Raw genomic sequence first — 26,391 nt, 5'->3', positions numbered from 1 at the left:
TTAAGTGATTTGTCTGGGATCACCCATCAGTCAGCCCTTCCTTTCTCCAAGGTCAGCATGTTATATACTCTACTACTTTGCCTTCCTTTTAGATTGAGGTGTCTTAAGTAGTTCTGATAAACTCAAACTAAGATTTCTTTGGTAACCAAAGAGTTGATTAGAAGGAGATGAGGTATGAGTAGGGGATACCCTTATGTTCTCAGTATTTATGTAACAGCCTCCCTTTGTTTCTGCTTCTCCTTTCTCTTATGAACATGCTGAATTGTGTATTTTGGGGAAGTGTGCTACAGAAGTTGTGTTACAAGTACTTCCCTGTTTCTTCCTTTTTCTCTAAATCAGAATAAGACAAAGGATCTCCTGTGCTCTGACGCATATGTCACAATCACAGTGTGGGTATGTAGAGAGAGACAAAGCTAAGCTTTTTGTCTTGGAATTGAACAGTTCTTCCAAACAAACTTATGCTTGTGGGGAAAAACATCTGCCTTTGGGAACAAAAAGGAATATAGGGAACTTTGTGAAGAGTTCTAGCGCTGTCTTTAGGTGCTCCTCGAGAATAAGGACCATGTCTTGTATGGTTTTAAAAATTGTTTCCCACAATGCCTGGCACACTGTAAGTGCTCAGTAAGTATTTGTTCAATTGGATTTAGAAAACACGGTAAACAACACTGTATTTTTAAATGTATAGATTTGATGATAATATATTGGGGGTGACCTGCATCATATAGACCAGTGATTCCCAAACTTTTTTGGCCTACCGCCCCCTTTCCAGAAAAAATATTACTTAGCCCCCTGGAAATTAATTTAAAAAATTTTAATAGCAATTAATAGGAAAGATAAATGCACCTTTGGCCATCACCACTCCCCTGGATCGCTGCAGCACCCACCAGGGGGCAGTGGCACCCACTTCGGGAATCACTGATATAGACTTTTAACCTAATAGTGGTTTGGCTTCCAGAACAATGTAGATAAAATTGAATTATGCCATCTATCTTTTATTTTATTTTTAAAATCCTTACCTTCTCTCTTAGACTTGATACTAAGTATTGGTTCTAGGGCAGAAGAATGGCTTGGCAATTGGGGTTAAATGACTTGCTAGGAACTGTCTGAGGCCAGAGTTGAATCAGTACCTCCTGACTCCAGGCCTAGCTCTATATCCATTGACCCATCCAGCTGCCCAGTATTTATCTTTTATACATGGATAAATTTGTGAGCACATCACTGCGGGTACTTTTTCTACTGGTAGTTGGAAAACCTTTCTTGCCCGCTTACCATGTGTAACTCATGTCCTTGTCATTTCCACATAATGTGCTGGAATCCTTCTTCCAGGTCTTTTATTATTTTGTGGCTGTTGGTAGAAGTATTCTTGAGAGAACATCAGAAGGAAACAGGCAGGTTTTTATAAGAAATAGTTGCACAGTTTATTCAAAAGTGTAGACACTCTTCAACCCTACCATGCATATGTTGGTGGATTATAAAAAAAACATTCATTTCATATAATAAAATACTGTTTCCAATAAGGTGTAGCACATACCACCTAACTCTTAACAAATCCTTATTGATTGATTCTATGCCCAAGTCAAAATTAGACAAGATCTCTTGAAAAATATACAAATTCCTACTGTCTAGACATTGTTAATGTTTCACAATTGACTAATGCACAGAGCTTGTCCATAAGTATATAAACCTTGAGTGGACATTGCAAGTGGATAATGATCTGTGTCTGGAATTGAATAGGACAAAGGGGTGAGCTGATTTTTTTTGTATATAATTTCAGAGATCTTTTAATTTCTCCCAAACCTCTTAAATTCAAGTCCCATTTTTTAACACCAGTATTCTCCCAGAGATGTTGTTTGGCTGAGTGTCTTAAAACGCTATATTGACATATATATAAAGAATTCAAGTTGGTTACTCAGAAGGCAATGTAGTTGTGGATGGTAAATTCGAGTTGCTGCAACACATTATAAATAAGGAGTTATGCAGGAGAAATATTGCAAAAGTTGTTATCTAAGACATATGACTAAAGAAATGTTCTTGTGTGAGAAGAGGGATGAGATGAGAGTGAGGGGTGAACAATGAATAGATGGTCATTGTGCTTCTGTGATATCTTCAAGATGTCCACAGAATGAGATGAAGATATTTATAATAAAGCATTGATTAAACACTTAATAGATTCCAGGTATTATGCTAATATTTAGGGAAAGAAATTAGAAAAAGCAGGCGATTAATCCTTCAAAGAGCTTCATTCTAATGGGGAAAGCAATACATAAATAGAGAACTCAGTTTTGAGGGAAGTCTGTGGGAGGAGAGGGAAGATGATAAGATGGCCTGGAAGGAAACCTCCCAGAGCTCTGGCTGGAGCCTCTTTATGAAATGTCTGAGGATATGTTGAGTATCACATAGGATGAGTTATGATGATCATTATTGGAGGGGATGTCCCCTATCAGTAAGATCATAGAATCTATTGGTATATTCTTTTTTAAAAATTGACGTATTAAGCAATGACACATGATAAAACCAGTGGAAATGTGCGTTGGCCATGGGTGGGGGGGTGCGGGGGGTGAAGGAGAAAGTAGGAGCATGAATCATGTAGCCATGTTAAAAACGAATATTAATAAATGTTTAAAAAATGACATATTATTCTGATAACAATGTATACTTTTGATTAGACTTTTTAAGAAATTGGTATGTTCTTCTGACAATGATATACTTTTGAGTATTAGAATCCTACAATCTCTGAAGATTCAAAGTTGTAAAGAGTTTTATAATAGGCACGAATAGGTTACAACACATTCTGAATGGGAAATTCTGAAGTGGTCAGAAAATGAAGTCATCAGAAATAAAAAAGAAATTTGACATTCATTCATATAGTCCTAGTGGAACAATTAATTGACAACCTATGTGCTTTGCTAATATTTATGTAAGGAATTCTTCCAATATGTTGGCTGGCCTGCAGTAGTAATTTTATGGGAAGACATGGACATAAGTTGCACTAAATAGTTTGCAATCTGCATTTTCAGAGGGTGTATCTACACTGATGAGATGATACATTGATTGGAGTACCAGTGGAAAATATTGTTATCCTTCACTTGTATTACATTAAACTGTTAATTCCCAGAATCTGAGGTTCTCTAGATCTCTTCAGTTCACACTGAGCAGTTCTCTGAATATCCTCAGGGCTGACTTGCCACCTCACTAAATCCCAGTTTTCTAACAAGTCATAGATTTAATCACTTTTAAAAACTGATTCAGAGGGATTGTTAGGTGTTTGTTTCCTAAAATATATATTTCTTGATTAAGATAATTTTTGGAGTTTGTCATCTTCTATTTTGAGAAAGCTTTAGTTATTCATATTTTTGCTGGAATGTTTATAAAGTATCTAACTTTTCTCTCATTTTTCCATCCTTATCCAGAAGAACAATATTAGACAAAGATAAGCTCTTGGTCAAACTTATAAACTTTGTTACCGTACCCCTTGCTGCCTAATTCTGCATCCTTGCTTACTGCCAAGGACTTTCTTCTGTGTCTTAGTACTACAACCTGTTTTCCTCAGATATCAGTTTCCTACTCTGGCTTTTAACTGTGGGGAAAAATGTTGAGCCTGGCTTTGGACCTGGTGATGGTAAGACAGGCAGATACAGATGCTGAATAGTTTTTGTTGTTGTTTGTTTCAGTTGTGTCTGACTCTTCATGACCCCCTTTTGGGGTTTTCTTGACAAAGATACAGGAGTGGTTTGCCATTTCCTTCTCCAGCTCATTTGACAGATGAGGAAACTGAGATAAGGAAAAGAGAGTTAAATGACTTGCCCAAGGTTACATAACAGATGACTAGTATCTGAGTCCAGATTTGAACCCAGGAAGTTGAGTCTTCTAATTCTGTGCTTGATACTCCACCCACTGTGCCATCTAGCATTGGGAAATATGCATCTGGAGCAGAGGAGATCTGTCAAGGTTTGAAGATCTAAGCAAGGGTTGGTTGGAGCCAACTCCTGAGAGATGATCTGATTTTTCAATGTGAGCATTTACACCTTAGAAATCAGCAAATGCTACATTGATTTACTGTTTCTTTGATTGACTAGACCAGTGATGGGCAAACTACGGCCTGCAGTCCAGATGTGTTCCTCTGAAATGTTCTATCCACCAAGGGACATTATTCCTAATCTGACAAAAATAATGAGTAAGATACAATACAATGAAACTTTGAAAGAGTTGCCTTAGAAACAGACTGATGGATGAGCATTTCCTTTCCTTTGACCCCCTCTTTAAAAAGTTTGCCCATTACTGGTCTAGACTTAAGAAAGTAATGGAGAAGTCTAGACAAAATGTTAATAATGCAGATTAGATTTAAAAGTGTTTCATGGCACAGCTGTCAGTTGTTAAGTGTTTAGCTCAGCTCTGGTTGCCTCTCATGTTGAGACAATAGTTGTTGAAACCATACAAGTATTAGAATGCTAAAGAAAGAGAAGATTTGGTACCAAGTACCCATCTAGAGTGGTTGGCTTTTGGAAGAAGGGCTACCTCTTTGTTAGAGATTGGGGAAAATGAGGAGAAAGTGGGAGATGTCAGGAAGTTTTGGAAAGAGAATGAGAAGAGAGGGAGTTCATGTCAAATGGCTGTAATTTTTTCAACTCTCAAAATTTTGAGAGTGGCATGCAAATGCTTGTTGCAGGAAGGGAACAAGCCATCAAAGAGGGGCATAGGTTATGATGTGAGGGGAATGACTACTGGTGAAGTCATAGACGAAGCAGAATAGATAATTCTAGGTTTGCTAATTTTGTAAATGACAAAGGACATTTCCTCAGGAGATAGGAGAAAGGAGGGTGGTTGAAGGAGCATGTTTGGCTGCTTTGTTCACAGTAAATAGCGGATAAAAGGATTATGAGGTTGAGGCAGAGAGTCTGGTGTGAAGGAGCAAGGAGTATGACATGGAGATGGCCAGAGAATAGAAGTGTAGGAATCTGAGTAGGGCTAGAAATGGTGGCATTTCACTTGCTGGGGACCCAGGGTGGTTTTGTGGATGCTGACTATAGTGGAGTAGAATGGCATGAAAATGGTGTGGGTGGGGAACATTAGCCTGGTGTCTGGGTCTCTTGGTTTTTTGGCTAGTGAAATTTCACATTCATTATACCTGTCCTCCTCTATCTGTTTCCACTACTAGTAATAAGAAGTAAATTAATGCTATTCTTCCTTTGGAAAAGATGTCAGTCAATTGCTCTATAATATCACTTCTCATTTCTGTAAGCGTCCTGGACCTCCACTTTATCACATGTGCTGATTTCTTCTATTAGAAATTAAGCTCTTTGGTGGCAGGATTATTTTTTAAAATTTGTGTTCCTAGCTTCTTAGCACAATGCCTGGCACATAGTAAATGCTTAATAATGCATTTTTATTCATTCTTTATCTTTCTGAGAATGAATCATACATTTGCTAAGAAGATAAACATTCAAGGAAGAAAAATCTTTCTATCTCTGGCTTTCATTTCCCTCTCCCTCCCTTCCTTCTTTTCCTTCCTTCTCTTTCCCTCACCCTCTTCCCACCTCTCTCCCTTCCCTATTTACCCCCTCCCTCCTTTTCTCTTTCTCTCTCTGTCTCTCACTCTCTCACTCTCTCTTTCCCACCCCTTTCTCTCTTTCCCACCCCTTTCTCTCTCTTGGTTGGTGCTTGGTGGGATACTCTCTTCAGCATGAGCTTTGGTGAGATTCTTGGTGGTTTTAGCCTCATGTGCACTGAAGGTTATTGGTGGATTTTTCAGTGTCTCCTGGCTCTTCAGATTTCGGCTTTATAATTAGGACTTTGGATTCTGGTGAGATTTGCTTTCGGATTCACATTTGTGATCTGGAGGCATTAGGATTAGGATTTAGGGTATTTGTAGCTAGGTGATTTTTTTTCCTACCTCTTTCCTATATTTCCTACTTTAATATCTCTACCTTTCTGTAAATAAAAGTTGCTTACAGCCATTTTGACTGGAGAAGTTAATTATTTTTAGAAATGGCAACCACAATAATTTTTAAAAAAATTCTTATATTTGTCAAACCCAGTTTAAATTATTACAATCCTTTAGATGTGAGGGATTATAAGAAATGGGACAGAAAATTGTCTGAATAGGAAATTATGAAATATGGGGCAATTCAGAGTAATAAAGTCTAAGGTGTGACTTTATCTTGAGTGATTGAGTCGAGGTCAAGGAATTGTAAGATACAGGTATTAGAAGAATTAAACTTGAATGATGAAGGTAAGGATTGTGGCTTGGAAAGGTAGAGCAGAAAATGGTGAGTCAGGTTTTGATGTCATTATGCAGGATGAGAGGGGAACCTCTTGGTCCTTTTGGTTCACGACTGCTATGTAGAAAAAGCACTTTAGGGAAGTAAGTTGTTTTTGTTTTTGTTTTTTTCTTGCTGGTTCTGGTGATTTCTTTGATTAATTAATTGCTTGGAGCCTCTATCTGCAACCATAGAGGGCTAGAGAGTGGTATGAGGTATTGGGAAGTCTCATAGCTTGTCCAGAGTTATGCTCATCATACAATATTTATTAAGGCTTACTTATGCTAAGTCCTGGGAATATGAACACAAGCCAAATGAAACTGTGCTTCCTCTCAAGAAGTTTACATTCTAGTGGCAAAAACACAAACCTGGAGGGAGGGACAGGAAGAGGAAGGAAGGTACCCAGGCATGAGAGAGGATTGGATTGCAGCCTGGTGAGAATTGAAGAGATGTCTGATCAGGCACCCTTCCTAAATGGAGGTTCTGGGAGGAGCCCCTCTCAATCAGAATGAGAGAGGGGGCCACAGGAGCAGTTCCAGGGCTTAGGTGATCTTCCAGGATAAAGAAGTTTCTCAGGTCCTGATAGTGAAAGTCCAGATTGCAGCCTGGTGAGAGAAATGCAGAGTGGTCAGTATGTGTCAGAGGTGGCACTTTTGAACTAAGGCCTTCCTGACTAAGAGCCTGACTTTTATCCATTATGTTATTGCCTCTCAAGCAAAGAAAATGCTTTTCAAAATATTGAGGTTGTTGAGTATTGCCAACAGATATGAGCAAGAAAGCAAGATTTGTTGTGGTTAATTCACTTCTACATCCTGTTAGTAATCAAACAGTGACTATAATTATTTTTATCTGTTCAGCTATGGATTATTACTACTCTGAAGTGTTGATATTTGGGTGTTTGCAGCTGTGCCTGGAGTCACAGCTCACTAGCTAATCACTGTGTGTGGTGACTTGTTGATAATGACATTTTCTGAGAAGTTCAAGGCAACTTAGGGATATTGCCTGGAATAACCACCCAAGAGCTTTCTCAGTACTTACTCAGCTGTGATTTTTCCTAACAATTGAGCAGTAGGATTTGATGATTTCACAGAAATTAGCTTGGATCCAAGAGGTTACAGGTGGGAATTTGGTTTCAGAAAATGCTAGATTCTTTTTGGTGTATGAGGTCCTCATCACCTGAAGGTGGCTACCAGAGAATGAACCCTGGTGAAGAAGGGATGTGATCAGTAGCAGTGGCAGGGATACCCAGGCCTTTTGAAGACATGCACAGTAGAAAGTTCCCAGGCATTCATTGTACTGAGTTTGTTTTTAGACATTTTCATAGTTTACTTTGCTTTTTATGACCATGAGGCTCTTGATTTTGAAAAACATTTCTGGTTGTATGTAAGGGTGTGCTGGAGCCAGCTCTGGCTTGTTAAGTTTTCATTGTGAGCAGGTATTCCTTGGAAACTGGCAAAGATAGGGGGCAGGTGGGTAGCTTGGAGGATTGAGAGCCAGGCCTAGAGATGGGAAGTCCTAGGTTCAAATCTGGCCTCAGACGATTCCTAGCTGTGTGACCCTGGGCAAGTCACTTTACCCCCATTGCCTAGCCCTTACCACTCTTCTGCCTTAAAACCAATACACAATAAGATTCTAAGACTGAAGGTAAGTGTTAAAAAAAATTTTTTTTTGGCAAAGATTACAAATGAGGGCTTGATTTGTTGTTTTGTTAAACTTAACATTAAATTTAATTAAACTTTAATTAAAAATTAAATTTAAAAGTGTATAACATTTTGTTTTGAGAAACATATCCCTGCTTGTATGCCAAGGGAACCCTCCAACCTGAGAATTCCTTTATAAATGTATAGGTATAATAGAGACAGGTCTGTGGATATAGATTTTATAAGTTGATCTAATTATTTGTTATTAAAAATAATTAGCCCTTTAAAATAAAAGACATTTTCAAAATAATTATCATCAAAATCTCTAAAAGTTGAATAACATGGTTATTATAGATATAAATATTGGGGTCCTGTGGGGCTTAGTAGCATACATAGTTCTTTATTGATAGTCTTCATATGATACTTTATGGGTAGATAGTCTAGCTAGGAACAGGTATGGTGACAAGGACTTCAGTAAAAAATAAAGGAATATTTGATCCTTGACTATAAAAATTGGTATATGCTGTTCTGCTTCTGAGTGTATTTATTCATTCGTTTCTCTTGAAATGGTATTAAGATTATTGAAGATATTATTTTTAGCGTAAAATCAAGAGATGACATTATATTTACTTCAGAACTACTAGGCATATAGGTAGCACAGTGGACAGGCGGCATTTCTGGACAAAGAGTCAGAAAGACCTGAGTTCACATATTGCCTCAGAGACTTACTAGCTCTGTGATATTTGGCAAGTATAATTACCTCAGCTTCCTCAACTGTAAAATGAGGATAATAATAGCACCCCCCTTTCAGGGTTGTGAAGATCACATGAGCTAGCATATGCAGAGCACTTTAAGGTTCCCAAAGTGGTATATTAAAGCTAACTATTACTATTAAATTTTGTGAATCGTTCAATAAGCATTTATTAAGTTCCTTGCCCAGGACAGCTGGTGGTGCAATGATGGACCTGGTAGTCAGGAAGACCTGTGTTGAATGTGACTTCAGATTCACTACCTGGCCAGATCTTGGGCAAATTACTTAACTGCTGCCTCAGTTTCTTAATTGTAAAATGGGGATAAATAATAGTACCCATCTCCCAGAGAGTTATTGTAAAGATTAAATAAGCTATTTCTAAAATGCCTAGCACAATCCCTGGTTCATAGTAGGTGATATATAAATGCCATGAAAATATTATTATTATTAAGAAAGAAAAATAGGATAATCATCCAAATAGAGAAGCAATCTATTTCCCCATCATATTTATAGTTATAAGCTACATAGTCAGACATACAATATTACAATGAAAATTCACGTTCAAGAAAATGAACTTATGGTTGGAGGAGGGGAATAAAGAATGCTTTCTCAGGAAAGACTATTTCTAAAAGTGATCTAGAAAACAGCAAGCTCTGGTTGCCAAAACTCTTCATCTCAAAGGAAATAGACTCCTTTCTTCTGTCAGATTTCTTTCTTTCCTTCTTTTTACTTATTGTGTTGGCACATAGCTAAAAAAAATGTTTTCTTCAACCAATTGGGCAGCCTTTTTAAGTAAACAAACTGTTAATTTTCTCACATTCCCAATATAACTTATCTCAACAAATGAATCCACAAGGGAAATAAAAAATAGCTTTGAAAGAAGGGAAATGACGAGACTTTGTATTTCAAGGTAGGAGCCTCTCACATGATTTTCCTGCCTCAGTTTCTTCAACTGAGAAATGGGGATAATAATAACACTTCCCAGGGTTGTTTTGAGGATTAGATGAGGTAATATTTGTAAAGTGTTTAGCACTGTGTGCCTGGCACATAGTAGATACTTTATAAATGCTAGCTGTTATTATTGTTATTGGAATTATTATAGAGTAGGAAACATTTGTGTCCTTTTTTATTTCTCTTCACAAGTCTTTAGGCCTTTATTAATTGTGCTTCTGCCACTAACTGCCTTTTCTACCCAAAATTAAGATAAAGATGTTAACATAGTCATAGTTAGAGTATGATGGAATACTTCCATTTAGGTAAATTTAGAATGATGGCTTACTTCTAAATGCTAACTCAGGTGACTGTCCTCAAATCACACTTTGAAATTAAGCCTAAGACTGAATTAATTTAGACTTTGGTTCACTTCCTGGTTCACTTACCAAGTTTCTCCACTCTGTTTCCTGTTTGAAGGGCCTCTCTGCAAGTTCATCAGAGTCTCTTTCTTGCTAAATAAATGACATTTGCTCAGCCGTCATCAATTTTGACTCCTATAGTGTTTGACACTATTGACCATCCCTTTCTTCTGGATATTGGAGACAGAAGAGCAAAGCACTGGATTTATAGCTAGAGGACCTGTGTTGACTGCTTGGTGCTGAGCCTTACAACCTGCATGACCTTGGGCAATTCACTCTCCCCTTTGAACCTCAATTCCTTCATCTGTAAAATGAATATGTTGAACTAGATGACACTACTATGTTCTCTTCCTACTTTCTCTTTGTGTGATGTATGGACATGCTCTTCTTCCAGGGTTTTCATGACATTTCGCCATTCCACTCATTGGTCTCCTTTGCAGGAATATTGTCTACATCAGGGGTTGGCAACCTTTTTGGCCGTGAGAGCCACAAATGCCACATTTTTTTAAAATGTAATTTCGTGAGAGCTGTGCAGTGCTCACAGTGCGCACTCCTGTAATAGCGCCTGAAAAAAAAAAATGACTGGCTCCTGCAGAAAGAGCCATATCTGGCCCTCAAAAGAGCCAGATATGGCTTGAGAGCCATACGTTGCCGACCCCTGGTCTACATGCTGCTCCTATGCATGGATATGCCTCATGGCTTTGTTTTGTGTCCTTTCCTTTTCTCTTGTTCTCTCTTATGTCTGTGATCTCATCAAGTCCTCTGGACTCCCTGATTATTTTCAAGTAGATGACTGACAGATCTCTAGAGCTATCTAGCCCTCATTTCTCTCTCTTTGGAGATTCAGTCCCAGCTTGGTCTTCAGCTGACAGTTTGATGTCTCTACCTTGATGTTCCTTAAGCTTCTGAAACTCAGCATGTTCAAAGCAGAGTTTGTTCTCTTTTATCCTAATGCCACCTCTCCCCCAACTTCTCTGTTTCTGATCACCTGGGTCTGACAACTAGGAATCATTCTCACCTCTTCATCCTCACTCTTCCCCATTCATTCAGTTCCTGTGCCTTGTCAGTACTACTTCCTCAATATCTCTTGTACCTATCCCCTTCTTTCTAATTCCACCATGACTACCCTAGACTGGATCCTCATTATCCCTCCTGGGACAGTAGCCCCCAATTTTATCCTTCCTGAATCCTGTATCTTTCCTCCCCAGTCTGTACTCCTCACAGCTCAGAGGTGACTATGTCAGTCCTCTGATCAAGAAGGCAATGATTCTCCATGGAGGTGAGTTAAAATCTAGTCTCTTTTCTTTTGCTGTAAAAGCCCTTTACAATCATACTCCAGCCTCTCTTTCCATGCTGATCATGCCTTACTCCTCACGAACTTTTACTCCAGTTTTTCTCATAATGTTCCATCTTGTCTTTGCAGAGACTGTCCTATCTGTCAGGAATGCTCTCCCTTTTGAAGCCCTAGCTCCTTAAAAGACTTAGTTCAAGTGGTACATTTTCTGATTAATGAAATCAGTGGTCCCCAAACCCTATCATTGTCTATTCTAAACAAATACACATATATCCATTGATCATATCTCCCTTCAGTAGAATATAAACATATAAACTCTTTGAGATTTCCCAGTGCATGGAACATAGTTGAGGCTTTAACAAATTCTGATTGATTGAAAAGAAGTAAGAACTGTTGATAGAACAGAACTGAATGCTGTTACCAATTTAAATTTTTTTAAGAATTAACAAAAAGTATTTTTAATTAATAGGATTAACAAATTATTCTCCTATCAGACTTTCCCATCTCTTGCTGAAGGCCTAGAAACACATAATGGCTACATTCATGTGTTTTTCTGAGAGTGTATTCTAAATTCCTGTAGATTTTTGATTTCTTGATATATACAGGGTGCTCTTATCTTTAGTGTGTCATGATCTCTAGCTCTGTGATTCTGTCATCTAGTTTCTAAGCCTTCTAATTAAATGCATTAGTTATTCAAAGAAGTTATCAGTCAGAGGAATTCACTGAGAGACCAGAAAATAGACTTTAATATTATTCATAGGTCATTGTATTCTGTTACTAAACCAGTGCTCTAATAATATTTAAGGATTATTTATTAATCTTTTTGTTAAAATAAACATTTAAATGCCAAATAAAGGTGGTGCATTACACATTTTAATCTCTGTTTTTAAAAAATGGTAGTATTTCTTGAGAACCTATTTTAGTGTTTCTAAGAGAATATCTCCTAGCTGATAGTGAGTAATTATGAGGCCTCCTCCAAGATGGAAGCTAGTCTCTTAGGAAACTTGGAAGGAGTCAACTCTTTTCTAAATCACACAACTATTATGAGTCTGGATTTGAACTTAGGTTTTCCTGATGAGGTGCAGTGCTCTATCTGCTGCTGTGTCATCTACCTCCCTTTTGTGGAGTAAGAGAGAGAAATGCTCTGGTCAGATGCTAGGTTTAGTTGTAGGTGTCACGTTTTAGGAAGAACATTATTAAGACAGCAAAAGAGGAGGGCAGCTGCAATGGTGAAGAGCTATATAGATAGCAGCATTTAAAGAAAGTGCTTTAAGATTTACAGAGTGCTTTACACACATCTCATTGGAATCTCCTTTTGGCTTTGTAAGGTCAGGGATATTTTTTCCCTATTTTATATATGAGGAAACCGAGGCTTTGAAAAGTAAAGCAATTTGTCCAGGCTCACAAAGTCTAAGGCAGCATTTGAACTCATGTCTTCCTGACTTTAGGGCTTATCAGCTTTGGTTAAAGGAACTAGAATTTGAAGAGAAAACTGTTCAGAGGGGAGAGCCAGACAGGAACTCTGAGTAGGAATTACAAATTTAGACTGAACATCGAGAAAAATCAAGAGGTATTACAGAGTAGAATGGGCTGCCTTAGGAGTATTGGGTTCATCTCCATTATCAAGTGTTCCATGACTCCTTGTTAGGCTTATCAAGGGAATTCTTGGTCAACTATGGTTTGGCCCACTGGAGGCAACCTCTGTGCTCCCTTCCATTTTGGAGATTTTCTTATTTTTGGTATCTGTCTGGAAGACTGGCTGTGGTATCTAGAGAGCATGTTAGACAAATTCCTAATGTAGAATTTTTAGTGGATTTTTTAGTTCAGCAGTTGTTCGTTTGTTTCAATCAGGTCCTACTTTTTGTGACCCCATTTGGAGTTTTCTTGGCAAAGATCTTGGACTGATTTACCACGAGGAACATGGGTTAAATGACTTGCCCAGGTCACACAGCTAGTAAGTGTTCGAGCCAGATTTGAACTCAGGAAGATGAGTTTTCCCGATTCAAAGACCAGTGCTCTCTCCTTCAAGGGCTTTATTGCCCTTTAAGCAATAAAGCTTGAGAAAAAAGCCTGAAAATCAGATCCAGATGACCTTTCCTATGTAAAATTTAAATTAATATCAAATAACTCCAAGTATTATATTTTATAAAGTTTATTAATAATGACTTGAAGTAGAAAGAAAATAAACTAAAATAAATAGAAGTTCAAGCCTAATTATCTAACAAAAAGTAAACCCATGTGTGTGTGTAGATTCTCCTGCCTTGATCAAGCAGAAAGAGAGCAAGGGGCGGGGTCACACAAAACTTATACTCTACCTACTAATGTGAGAAGGAACATGGGAAGCAGGGAAAGAGAGTTTCTTGGGAGCAAATTCTAATTATACACCTGGAAGTTAAAAGCTTACCTGTATACTAGGAAGAATGGTATACTTATCAATTAAAATTGCTTTGTAAAATAACTTTACATACTAATTTAAACATAAATGACACCTCTTTGCATTAAGTATGTATAAAGTTCTTTTATTAATATATTGGATTGTGTTTCTGTTTTCAGGGAAAAGGATTTGGAGGCCAAGTGTATTATTCACATGGAAACAAACAAAACAACAATCACAAACTTAAAGGCAAGTTTTTTGTTTCTCTTTTGAGATCAATAGACATTTTCTTTATGTGGAAAAATTCTCATGTTTTTGTTTTACTATCTGTTCCGAGAGCTGTTTTTTGCTATTCTTTTCTTCGCTTCCTATATTGAGAAGGGATGGAAAAGCAGTATTGTTTTTCTCCTACTTTCTTTACATTTTCTTTCAGTTTTTGATGTTAATTTGGAAGCTAGATTAAGGAATACTGTACCTTCCAAATAGGAAAATCACCTATCTAGATAACCCTTTGAAAGTTAGCAATTCAAATGGCAAGGTGTATTTTTTGTGCTATACATGAGCTTTGACTGGTTCAGAATATCCTTTAGACTATTAGGAAAAGGGTCTTACAAGAAATTTTATTTCCGATCATAACTTTAGGCTGTAGTTTAGTCAATTTAGAAAAGTAGGCTCTAGGACAAAGCTAAACAGCTTTCCTTTAAAATGATAACCACCAAAGGCTGACATTCAACTGAACTATTCACCTAGCATTAGGGGAAATGTGTCTGAAAGCCTCACTTTGTTTATAATTCCAGCCCTTTTTCATGTGTTTATAAGACCAGCCCTATTGGCAAACTGGACTTTTTCAGGTCTTGATGGACCAGAGTAAGAAGTTCAGATTAGTTCACTGCCCAAGGGACCAAACATTTTGCATTTCAAAGTAGTGTGGTCTATCTCTTTAGCTAGGGAATGTTTTTATCATCAAAGGTTTGGAGTCATTTGATACCTAACCAACAAGTTTTGCTGTAATTGTGCCTGAGCAAGGGTTGACCCTTGGTCCATGCCAGTTCCCTGGCCTAAAATGCCTTTCCTTTGCCTCTTTTCCATCTCAATCCTTCCAGCCTTTACTTTTCTAGATCAGCCTTGTCCTTCAAGGTCCAGCCCAAACCCAGTTCTCTAGGACGCCCTCTCTGACTGTCTGCAGCCCTGGTGCCTGGATTGCTTGGAGTGCAGCTTCAGGGGCAATTCCACCCTTGTGGGTTACAGTCCCCATCCGCACTGTATAGAGGCCTCATGGGGGGCCATCACACCCCTTCACTCCAGCCAGATCTCCCCATTGTCTCCAGAGATAGAAGGAGAACTAGGGCTGCCCTGCTTGCCCCTCTGATCTGCTCACTGGGTTTCTTGGCTATTCTACACTTGTGGGAGTGAAACAGTTTCCTCAGAGGTGCTAATAGACTAAATGTGAATGCACCATGGGGAAATGTGGCGCCACCTAGGCGTGCCCTTCCGGCTTGTGGGGAACTGGAGGCAGCGCCTCCAGAGCTTCCGAGTGTGGCTCCCTGGTCCAGTCTGGACTGCTCCCTGGATTCCGGCATTTGCTCAGGCTCCCTATGGTTTTCCTTCTCTGGCCAGAGAGGGCAGCACAGAATAACAGGCCTTTTTGAGAAGCTCGCCCTTTCTCCAGTCACCACTAGGGGCAGCTCAAGGGCAGAGGTCACCTAAGGCCCACAGTGCAGAGTCACTTAGCTGAAGCCTCCAAAAGGCAAGTTGTTCCACTCAATTCCACAGATTCCACAGATCCGTTTTTCAGCCCACTTCTAAAGTAGCTCGTGGCAAAGTGCTGGGCAGGTCTGAGTTCAGATGTAGCCCTTGCCACATATTAGCTGTGCTTGCCTCAGTTTTCTCATCTGTTAAAATGGGAATAATAATAGCCCCTCCTGTGTGTGTGTGTGGTATTTTGTGAGGATCAGTTACTTTCTTCAGTAGCCCTTGGAAAAAAGTGGTTAGCACCGTTTTTGGTGCACAGTAGGTGCTTCCCAAGTGCTTATTCCCTTTCTCTCCCCTTCCTCCCTGCTGTCTCCTCACTTCTTCTCTTGAAGTTTCTAGGGCAAGTTCTTTAAAGGGCCTCCTGAATTCTTCATTGACTTAAACGAGAGCCTCCTGATGGCCCCTTATTCCCCTTTGATTTAAAAATTTCATAACTCTGAATTCCCCGGGTCCTCGCCTCTAAATCCAGCCACGCTCCCTTCTGTCTTCTAAGGCTTCCTAAAAAGCAAACCTAACTGGTGAGCAGGGCCTCAGCATCCTGCCTTTGTAGCGCTGGAAGGAGCTGAGAGACCATCTGCCCCTGCAGGAGTGGAGCGGGCAGAGTGAGCACAAAGGAGTCTGTTTGACTGTCTGTCTGTCTGGCAGCTCACAGAAAAGAAGGCTGCAGAGGGAAGTGCACGCAAGGTTGGATCCCAGGGTGAGGAGTTCAGACGTCTTCAGAAGATGGACACTCCGAGAGGTTCTCGGGCAGAAAAATGGTGCATTTAGGAAGTGTTTTTGTTTCTGCAGTGCTTTATATATCATTTCTGCTTTTTTTTCTTCTAGATTCCAGAGGGAGGGACTGGAGATTCAGGAAGAGAAAGAACCAAAACCTTCACCTATGACTTTTCCTTTTGTTCTGCTGATTCTAAAAGTCCAAATTATGTTTCTCAAGAAATGGTATGATTTCTAAAATCTTAAGTGTCTTTATTTTCCCTTGGACAAGTTATTTTTATATTGCCAATCTTATTCCTAAAATTTTCCGTTATCCATTTACATACATGAATATTTAAAGTATCTGTGATTTCTTTGCTGTTGAGGGATTTTTCCTTGTGGGCATTAACTCTACTCTGTCCATGAATTAATGGCAAAGTTTTAGGGAGTTGCCCAAATTACAAAGGAACGAAGTATGTTTTCCTCCAACTTCCCAAAACTAGGAAACATCAGAGGCGTGGGTTGGGGTGAACACAGCGCTTTCTGACTTCAAGCAGACTCTAGTCACTAATCACAGTACTTCTGCCCATTTATACAAGCTTGGCAATTGCCATTGAGGCGGCTAGCTGATATAATGGTTAGACTACTGGACTTGCAAATGGGAAGACCTGAATCTGAACAACTTCTGTTATTTACTGTGTGACCTTGAGCAAGGCATTTAATTTTTTATCAGACTTAGTTTTCTTTGTATATAAAATAGCACCTATCTCACCGTGGTGTGGTGAAGAATAGATGATATAACATGTATAGTATGCATATACCTTAGAAGTGCCATATAAATGATATTACTATTGCTTGGTTCTTGATATATCTTAGATCTGATAGTTTTGTGTTATGAATGGATCTCTTTTGTTTCATCTTTGTACATTATCAACCTCTTTTAAAATTGTTTTTTATATTAACCTTGTGAAAATGCTATCAGAAGGGAGATTTATCAGCAGGTAGATAAGCAGAAGTAAGGTGGCCTCTTAATTGTTTTTCTGTTGTAAAGAAAAGCTCTTGTTCTTAGCTTCCAGATTGCCAGATGTCCTTAATCTTTGTGAAATGCCCAACAGTGAATTCTCTACTGATTAGAATTAACTTTCTTCACCAACTCTCCCCTCCCAACTTTGTACCGTGGAGGGGATGCTTGGGAGATATTTTCATCCATGAGCAGTCTTGAGTTACTCAGAGCTATACTTTTGGAAAATCTGAATTCAGAGCAATTCTGTATTTGTTCTTTTAATAGATTTTTTTCCTTCATGCATCAGAATGTGGAAGAGAAATATCTTCCCTGAGAAAATTCTGAAAGAAAAAAGACATTTATAGATTTTTCACTATTCCCCCTTTATTTATATCTACCCCTGACTCCCACCATTGAGGGAGAAGCCCAAAATCATCCCTTTAGAGCAGTGATAGGCAAACTTTTTAAAAAGTGGGCCAAAGTAAAGAAAATGCTCATCTGTCAGTCTGTTTCTAAGGCAGCTCTTTCGAAGTTTCATTGTATTGTATCCTACGTCCTGTGGCCGGATAGAACATTTCAGGCCCCCCTTCCCCCAATCTGGCCTGTAGTTTGCCCATCACTCCCTTAGAGCAATTTTCAGTTACTTCATTTTGGAAAGGCAGACTCCTGCCTTTGCAGTGAGTAGTCCTGGGAGATTTCTTAGGAAGAGGTTTTGATTCATGCACTGTTTTTTGGGTTGGAGGAGCTCCCTAAAGTGTCCAACTCTTAAGGCCGTTAAGAGACCTTGTACCTCTAGTGAGTTTTGCCTTAGGCTTAAGTCTGAATGAACAATTGTTTTTGTTACATTGTAGAGCTTGATATTTTTGGAATATCTTAGTAACACTTCTCATTCAATCAGGGTTAATGGAGTCTATGCCATGTCCTAGTTTGATCTATGTGACTTGGCACTCTACTATAAAGGCTACAACCTTGGGTTACCATATGGAACCTGCCAGTGGTGAACTTAGTCATTAAAACATCACTTATGCACAATAATCAATAATCTCAGAGAAAACTTGATATATTTTTATAGGTAGTTAATAGGACCATTCAGTGTTAGGATTGGGCTGCAATTCCTAGATGCCATACCTTTAGACTTTCAATGCTTAGTTGGAGAAAATTGTAATACAATGAAACTTAAAAACATTTAATATAATTCTGAAATTAATATTCTTTATAATTCTCCTTATTTACATTTTAAGAATCCTTAAAAGTCCTGTTTTAGTACAAATGTGTAGTTTTGGGGGAGAGATAAAAATGATTTTAATTTTTAAATGATATTTTAATTTTTCTTCAAATTACACGTAAAAAAAATCTTTGACGTTCTTTTAATTTTAATTTTGAGTTCCAAATTCTCCTTTACCTCCAAAAATGGTAGTGTTTTACATGATTATACATGTAAGCACTTGTTTTTGACCAAAATCAGGGATATGTGTCTTATCATTATCTCTCTACCATATTTCAGAAGTATTACAAGAAGTGTTTTTATGATCTGTAATGATTCTGATTTTATTTTCCTTTTGCTTTTAGGTTTTCACAAATCTTGGCACAGATGTCTTACAATCTGCATTTGAAGGTTATAATGCTTGTGTCTTTGCCTATGGGCAAACCGGATCAGGGAAGTCTTACACTATGATGGGAAATACTGTACGTTATTTACATTGTGTGGAAAGAGAATTTATTTATAATTACTTCTCTCTTAGGACTGATACTCTCTTCTGTGTTCTATCTCCTTGATCTGCACTAATTTGGTTTTTATGTTCTGATCATTCTGTAGTAATAGGATAAGCCCCAGTAATAAGTTGGACTAAATTTCCTTGGAGAGATGTTAAATTAGAAGTAGTTTTAAGTGCATAAATATGAATAATGGATGCAAGCCTTGCCTCTTTTCTTTTTTTAAAAAAGTCTTTATAATCTTATCAAAAATGTACTCTGGGCTTAAAAGTAAATTATGCTGCTTTTTTGCCAACAACTTTGAATAAAATCTATTTAACTTTGTTCTTTTAAAAAACATTTTTACTTTTTTTCCAGCTGGAAAAGACTCATTTAAAAAAAATCTATCCTTGGAAGAAAGGCATTACATAAATCTAGGAAATATATTTAATAAAAAGCCTTCGGAAACAAGACTATAGAGATTAGGAGAAAGTAATAATGAATTGACTCCAAAAAAGATGGGAATGAAAAAAATTAAATCAAATATTATATCTGTCTATTAAATCTATTACTGTTAAAAGTCTATTATACATAGATAATGCCTTTTTTGTCCCTGTATCTGCTCCAGATTTATAAGGTGTTTGGATCCTTTACTTTCTAAAGCTCATAATGCAAATGACTAGCACTGATTGCAAACATATGAGAAAAAGCTTTGTAAAATATGACGTGCTGTGCTCATAGAAGTGATCAAGGAGTTCTGAATGTTATGCTGTTTATTCTCAGGAATCTAAAATACAGATATTATTCAGTGTCTAAAATGTTGTAACTATTGAACTTCAAGAATTTCATTTTTATCTTTATTATTTGTTTTCACTGAGTAATTGAGGAAGTGCTAGCCCTTTTACTTGCTGGCTCCTGCACCTTGTGCCCTGGCCTCTCATTCTTCTCAGCTTTGTATGCATCCCTGTACAATGAGGGGTTTGGGCTAGATGATCTTTAAGATCTTTTTGAGCTCCACCCTTCATTTTATAAGTCTGTGGTTCATAGAGGAGGTATAACTTTAAAAATTATCTGAAAGCAGCTAAGTAGCACAGGTTTGGGTTCAAATCTGACCTCAGACATTTCCTAGCTTTGTGACCCTAGGCAAGTCACTTAACTGAAATTGCCTAGCCCTTGCCTCTTTTCTGTCTTAGAATTGATACTAAGACAGAAGGTAAAGGTTTAAAAACAAAAATAAACTATTTGAATTATGGAAGTGTGTTTGTTTGTGAGCTCAGTCTGCATAATTACTTGGTAAGCATCAAAATGAAGATTTCTAGCTTTAATATTAAAAACTCAATAGAAGTGAAATTTGCATATGAATCCCTATATAACTAAGTTAGACATTTATAAAGTAGATTATGAACAGCAAGATTTTATTTGGAATTAGAATATATTATATGTAGTTTGGGTCTTCGTCCTTTTCAGTGAGAAAAAAATTTATGAGGAGGTCTCTTTCTTTTCTTGTCTTTTTCTTTTCTTTTCAGTCTCCTTTGGGAGTTTTTCCTTCCTTCTCTTGTCGTGTAAATGTCCAAAATTGTCTATTCCTTGCCTCTCTTCAGTCTTAAAATTGATACTAAGACAGAAGCTAAAGGTTTAAAAACAAAACCAAAAACATTTTCTCAAAACTCTGTTATAGACTTTTTTTACTGCACTCAGTGCCCTGGTGACCTTATGGAGTTTCTTTTTCAGTTACCAAATATGAAGATGACCCTCAAGTCTTTATTTCCAGATCCATTCTCCGCTCTGAGCTCTAGTCCCACATTTCCAGGTCCCTGTTGGACATTTCCAGCCACGTGTCCCACTGGAACTTCAAATTTAATTTGTCCCAAACTGCATTCATCTTCCTTCAGCCCCTCTGCTCTTCATTACTTTCCCTTCCCCTCCGATCATCTGACTCTCCTTCCTGCTTCCCTCCTTCTGTTGAAGGTGCTACATTTACGTAGTCATGTGGACTAAACCTCAGAGCCAGCTTTAACTCTCCCCTGTCCATCTCTCAATTGGCTTCCAAGTTCCATTTTTCAAGCCCCACTCTGATTCTCCTTTCCATCTCTTATTCTCCAGTTGTACTGCCAGCATCTTTGTCAGGATCTCTTTGCCTCTTTTCCTTTTAGACTGTTGTGTTATCCTCTTTGCTGCCTTCACTTTTTTTCCTTCCCCATCTTTCATAGAGCTGCCAAAATAGTTTTACTGATGCGGAGGTCTGACCATGTTACTCTTCTGACCAAAGCCCCTCAGTGGCTAACTGCAGACTTTTTAGTCTGGCATTTCAGGCTCCCAGCATCTGGCTTCAGCTTCCTTTTCCAGTCTTATTTCTCTCTGTGCTCCTTCATATACTCTGTTATTTGATGGTCCCAGATCTTGTCTTACATGCTCACTTAGACCATTTAAATAGTCCATGTTCCAGCCATGCTTCCTCTCCATCCTTCCTTCCTAAAGGCTCAGCTCAGGTGACACCTTATCCATGAAGCTTTCCCTTATGCTCTCAGCTGAAAAGTGATTTCTCTCTTCCTATTTTTTGTAGCACTGGTTAGATTTACAGTTTTTCAGTTTGTCACAATCTTATCTTGCATTTAACTTTTTTGTGTACTTATCCTATTTTCCATATTGATTTGTAAACTCATTGAAGTGTGAGATTATACTGTTTTTCTCCCTTATATGGACCAGGCTCTGTATTTTGTGCATATCTGGTGACTAATGTTGGAACTGAATTAGATATTCAAGTCTAACTAGAAGGAACCTATGAAACTATCTAGTAAAACTCATTTTATAAATGAGGAAACTGAGGTCTAAAAAGACTAAACAGAATTTCCAGAGTAAATTAAAGCTGGAACTGTAACCCATGAATCTATGACTGCTATAGACCTTCCAGTGTTCTTTTTCCTTGCATATTCAGTTAGAGGTTGTTTGTATTACAAGAAATTATTTTATCAATTCTTGATTTTCATTACAGGGTGATTCTGGCTTAATACCTCGAATTTGTGAAGGTCTGTTCAGCCGTATAAATGAAACTACGAAATGGGATGAAGCTTCTTTTCGAACTGAAGTCAGGTGAGTTTTGTTTAGGTTAGATTTCTAGATGAAGGTAGTCCCTTTCTTAGCAGGCCCACTTGCATACACCCCTTATAACTATAACTTCACCTAGGAAGGGCTTATGAATACAGAGACTCTCCTTTTTCTCCATTTGTTGCCATTTGCCTATTGTCTCCTCCCTTTTCTCTGATGAGGAAAGGCTCAGTTTGGGATAAGACTGCTGTGATAGTCATAGCAAGCAGGAAGAAGAAGACTGAAGGAAGCAGTAACTATTTTCTCTCAAACTGTTCTCCTCCCTTTCCCCTCACAATGTCTTGCCCAGGCAACTCCCATTTCTTTATTTCCTACTCAGAGGCCCAAGTGCCATTTTTGATTCATAAGAAAATTTATTTCATATTTATTCCAGCTTTTTAGAAGAAACACCCGGGCTAACCCTAATTTGTCTGAGATTCAGTACAAACCAGTATGAGTGACACTGACTTTTCCTAGAGGTCTGAGTTTAAAAAAAAAGTTAGTGGAAGAAATAGAGCCTTTATACTTGGTTTTCTACATATTTCTTGTATCTGTCCTCATAAACCCTTAGAAAAATCACAAAGGACCATATATGCAAGACTGATATTTTCTTCCCCTGTGGGTCTGGAAATAGAGAAACTTTTTCTTTTTGATAAATTTTTATTGATGACCTTTGTTTGTAAATAATGTTCATTCTCTAACATATATCCTTGCTCCTTCTCCAGGAAGGATATTCCTTATATCAAATAACCAATAAGAGGGAAGAAAACCAGCCTAGCAAAACTAACCAACATCAAAAAAATCTGACATAATTTGCAGTGTTCCACACCACACCCTTTGGCCCCTATTTTTGTAACGGAGATAGGGAGTGTAATAGGAAATAGACTTTAAAAGTAGGGAAGCAGACTTAGCAGACAGACTAAGGGAAAAAGCCTTGGCTGTCAGCCAGGGACATTCTAAATAGAATGAAGGAAAAAAAAAACTGTTTGCCCTTGAGGACTCTGGTCAAGTTGGGAAAGGGAGAGGGTGTGGATGCCTTTACCTGCCCACTGAGGAGCCGAAGGAGTGTGGAGTTACCATTGAGAAGGAAGACCTTCCAGGGAAGATGAAGTGAGCAAGAAGATCTAGCTGGGGTGGTGGACATCCCAGTCTGAGACAAGCTCCTTGTTTAGCATCTCCTAGATTTACCTTTCTGTGGACCCATTTCCTGTGCCTTCTAGAGGAGATGAAGAAGAAATGACTTTGTGAGAGACCCATTTTCCCTTCTAGTCTATAATAGTCTGATAGTGCAGTGTAGGCTTTAACCCATTCTCCTAGCCCCTGTGTGGTCCCTAGTGATTAGATTCAGTGTGACCTCTCCCCATTATCCCTGACCCTCAATTATTATTAAAACCCTGTGTTTATAATTCTTTTGTCCTTGTACTACCCTGTCACTTGCTAGTTTCTCTGACTCCCTGGCTAGGTGGATCACTGTGATAGTTAAGACCCAACAGTCACTCCTGTCAACTGCCATTCCCCAAACTGCCAAACCCAATTTCCCTAACTTGTTAGGTCCCAACCTATTGTCCATTCCTGTCTCCTATTCAGCCTTCTGAACCCAGATAAAAATATAAGTTAACCCCAGTTTTTACCATAAAAGGAAGTACCTTCTCTAATCTTTTCTTTGGGACCAAGCTTGGTCATTATAGTTTTCACAGCATTTAGTTTTGTCAGTCATCTGTCATTTATTAAGTAATTGCCATGGACCAAGCACTTTTTTGCTAAACTCTGGGAGTGCAAAGAAAAGCAAAAAAACAATCCATGTTCTCAAGTAGCTCCCAGTCTGATTGGGGGAGACAGCATGAAAACAGCTATATACTAACAGGAGATCTCCAAGATAAATTGGAAGTAATCTTAGAGGGAAAGACTTCTTACAGAGGTGGAAATTTATTTGATACTTAAAGGAAGCCAGAGGAAGCCAAGAGTCAGTAATGAAGGGGAAGAGCATTCTAGGTATGGGGGGGGAGACAATCAATGAAAACCCTCCAGTCAGAGGATGTGGGAGTGTTACTCACTGGAAATATGGAGAGAGGAAAGTTTATGAAGGGTTTTAAAGTAAAATAGGGCTTTTCTTTTCATTCACATTGCTGTCATTTTGTGTATATTGCGTTCTTCTATTTACTTCATTTTTGCATCTGTTCATATAAGTCTTCCTCTTCTCCTCTCTATATCGTTGCAATAGTCTTTGTTCAGTTACCTTCATGTGCTAAAATTTATTTAGCCATTCCCAAACAGATGAGCATCTATTTTGTTTCTAGTTCTTTGCTACTACAAAGTGTTATTTTAAGTATTTTTTTAAATTTTTATTTAATAATTTATAAAATTTCTCCATGGTTATAGGATTCATGTTCTTTCCCTCCCCTCCCCCCATTCTTCTCCCATAACCCACATACAATTCCACTGGGTTTTACATGTGCTATTGATCATATTTCCATATTATTGATATTTGCATTAGGGTGTTCACTTTGAGTCAGTATCCCTAATTATATCCCCATCCACCTGTGTGGTTAAGAAGTTATTTTTTCTTCTGTGTTTCTATTTCAACAGTTCTTTCTCTGAATGTGAATAGAGTTTTTTCTCATAATTCCCTCAGAGTTGTCCTGGATCATTGCATTGTTCCTAGTAGAGAAATCTATTACTTTCAATTTTACCACAGTGTATCAGTCTCTGTGTATAATGTTCTCCTGGTTCTGCTCCTTTCACTCTGCATCAATTCCTAGAGGTCATTCCAGTTCACATGGAATTCCTCCAGTTCATTATTCCTTTGAGCACAATAGTAATTTAAATATTTATTTTTATAATTTTTTTATCACTGACTTCTTAAGAGTATTTACCATCTTTAGATCAAAGGGTATAGTCCTTTTAGCCATTTTCTTAGCATAATTACAAATTAAATTCTGAAATGGTGTATCAGTTCTTTTTTTTAACGTTTAACTTCTTTCTTAGATTTAATACTGAGTTCAAAGCAGAAAATTCAAAGCAGAAAAACAGGGCTAGACAATTAGGGTTGTGACTGGTCCAGCATCAGACAGCTAGGACTTCCTAACTCCAAGCCAGGCACTCTTCCATTGTGCTGGCTAGCTTCCCCTTGTGTCAGTTCATAGATGCAGCCACACCACATTAGTGTGCCAGTCTTTTCACAGTTTATACATCAGTTTCCCCCATTTTTTGTTTTCTTTACTATTTTGCTGAGAATGAATAAAAAAACACAGGATTGTTTTGATTTGAACTTCCCTTATTATTAATTTGAAGAATTCTTATCATGGTTGTTAATAGCTTGTAATTAATTTCCCTTGACCACTTATCTATTGAGGAATGGGAGAAGAAACTCTTGAGTAGGTGGTGGCAGTGAAAAGGAGAGGAAAAAGCCATTCTCTGAGGTCTTCAGGAGAAGAAAAGAATGATAGGAAATCTTCTCAAGGCTAGTATGTATCTCTGGAGTTAGCACTAGTGGGAATTCTTGGTATTTGAATTTTACCCCTAGAAACCATTGAACCCCTGTAGTTGGTCAAATCCTATTCCCATCTCTTACTAGTTTTCCTCATAAGTACAACTTTCTCCCAGTCAATTGCCTTACACCATTAACTTAGACCTGATCAAGTCTCGTTGGGGGAAAGGAATCCTTATTGAACTATAGATAGTGTTTAGATTCTTTAATACTTCCTTTTAGGTAAATTATAGACTTTTGTGGGGTTTGCCAGAAAATCTGACTCCTATGTTATAACATTATTTCTAGAGAGCATGCCATCCAGGTTTTAAAACCACTGACTTGAATGCTTTGGAACCTAGTTTGTCTGTGAGTTGGGGGAAGCCTTCCTGAATTGGTTTTGTGTGATACTATCACTGTAGCTCTAACCTGATCTTAGAAATCCTATAGCTTCTAATCATAGATATTCTAACATTTCTGCTAATTTGTGAGAATTGAGGGAAACAAAACTTCTTTCTCTTTAATAAGTTGGCTAGACAGCATCTATACATCTAAATATAAGCTAATTAGATTATTGGGTTTAGGTTAGAGAAATTACCCCAGACACATGAATCTTCTAAGAGTGAGTGTGCCACTGTGCCTCTGATCTTCATGGGAATGTATATAAGTTTATTTTTTTTTAATGGGAAAATTACAGATTGATTCTTTACTCACATTATGTTCTCCATTCAGAGATGAAATTTGTATGCATTCAAATATATTGAAATTTAAATTAATTTAAATTCAATTCTTCAGCTACCTTGAAATCTACAATGAACGTGTGAGAGATCTACTTAGGCGGAAGTCATCAAAAACCTACAATTTGAGAGTTCGTGAGCATCCCAAAGAAGGACCTTATGTTGAAGGTAAGAGTATATACTTCATTGCTTTGTTCTTTTGACTATGAGTAGAAGGTTTTAGAAAAGCGTTGCTTGGAAAAGAAAAATGATACATGGCACAAGTGAATTGTTAGTTAATCTTCCTTTTGAACTTG

At 38.0% G+C, this 26,391-nt stretch overlaps 1 protein-coding gene across 1 annotated transcript in view; it reads left to right on the top strand.

The window, feature by feature from the left end:
• The window catches only part of KIF16B (kinesin family member 16B), a 222,028-nt gene that overhangs the window by 21,255 nt on the left and 174,382 nt on the right, over nucleotides 1–26,391 (top strand). The window contains exons 2-6 of the mRNA XM_044663419.1: nucleotides 13,848–13,917; nucleotides 16,246–16,359; nucleotides 18,686–18,802; nucleotides 21,801–21,898; nucleotides 26,154–26,263. Coding sequence (XP_044519354.1) covers nucleotides 13,848–13,917; nucleotides 16,246–16,359; nucleotides 18,686–18,802; nucleotides 21,801–21,898; nucleotides 26,154–26,263 — 509 coding nt within the window. The remainder of the gene's footprint in view (nucleotides 1–13,847; nucleotides 13,918–16,245; nucleotides 16,360–18,685; nucleotides 18,803–21,800; nucleotides 21,899–26,153; nucleotides 26,264–26,391) is intronic.

The sequence above is a fragment of the Gracilinanus agilis genome, chromosome 2, assembly GCF_016433145.1.
Source record: "Gracilinanus agilis isolate LMUSP501 chromosome 2, AgileGrace, whole genome shotgun sequence".
NCBI classification, from domain to species: domain Eukaryota; kingdom Metazoa; phylum Chordata; class Mammalia; order Didelphimorphia; family Didelphidae; genus Gracilinanus; species Gracilinanus agilis.
The sequence above is the reverse complement of the archived record's forward strand: the minus strand, read 5'-3'. Positions and strand labels throughout refer to the sequence as shown.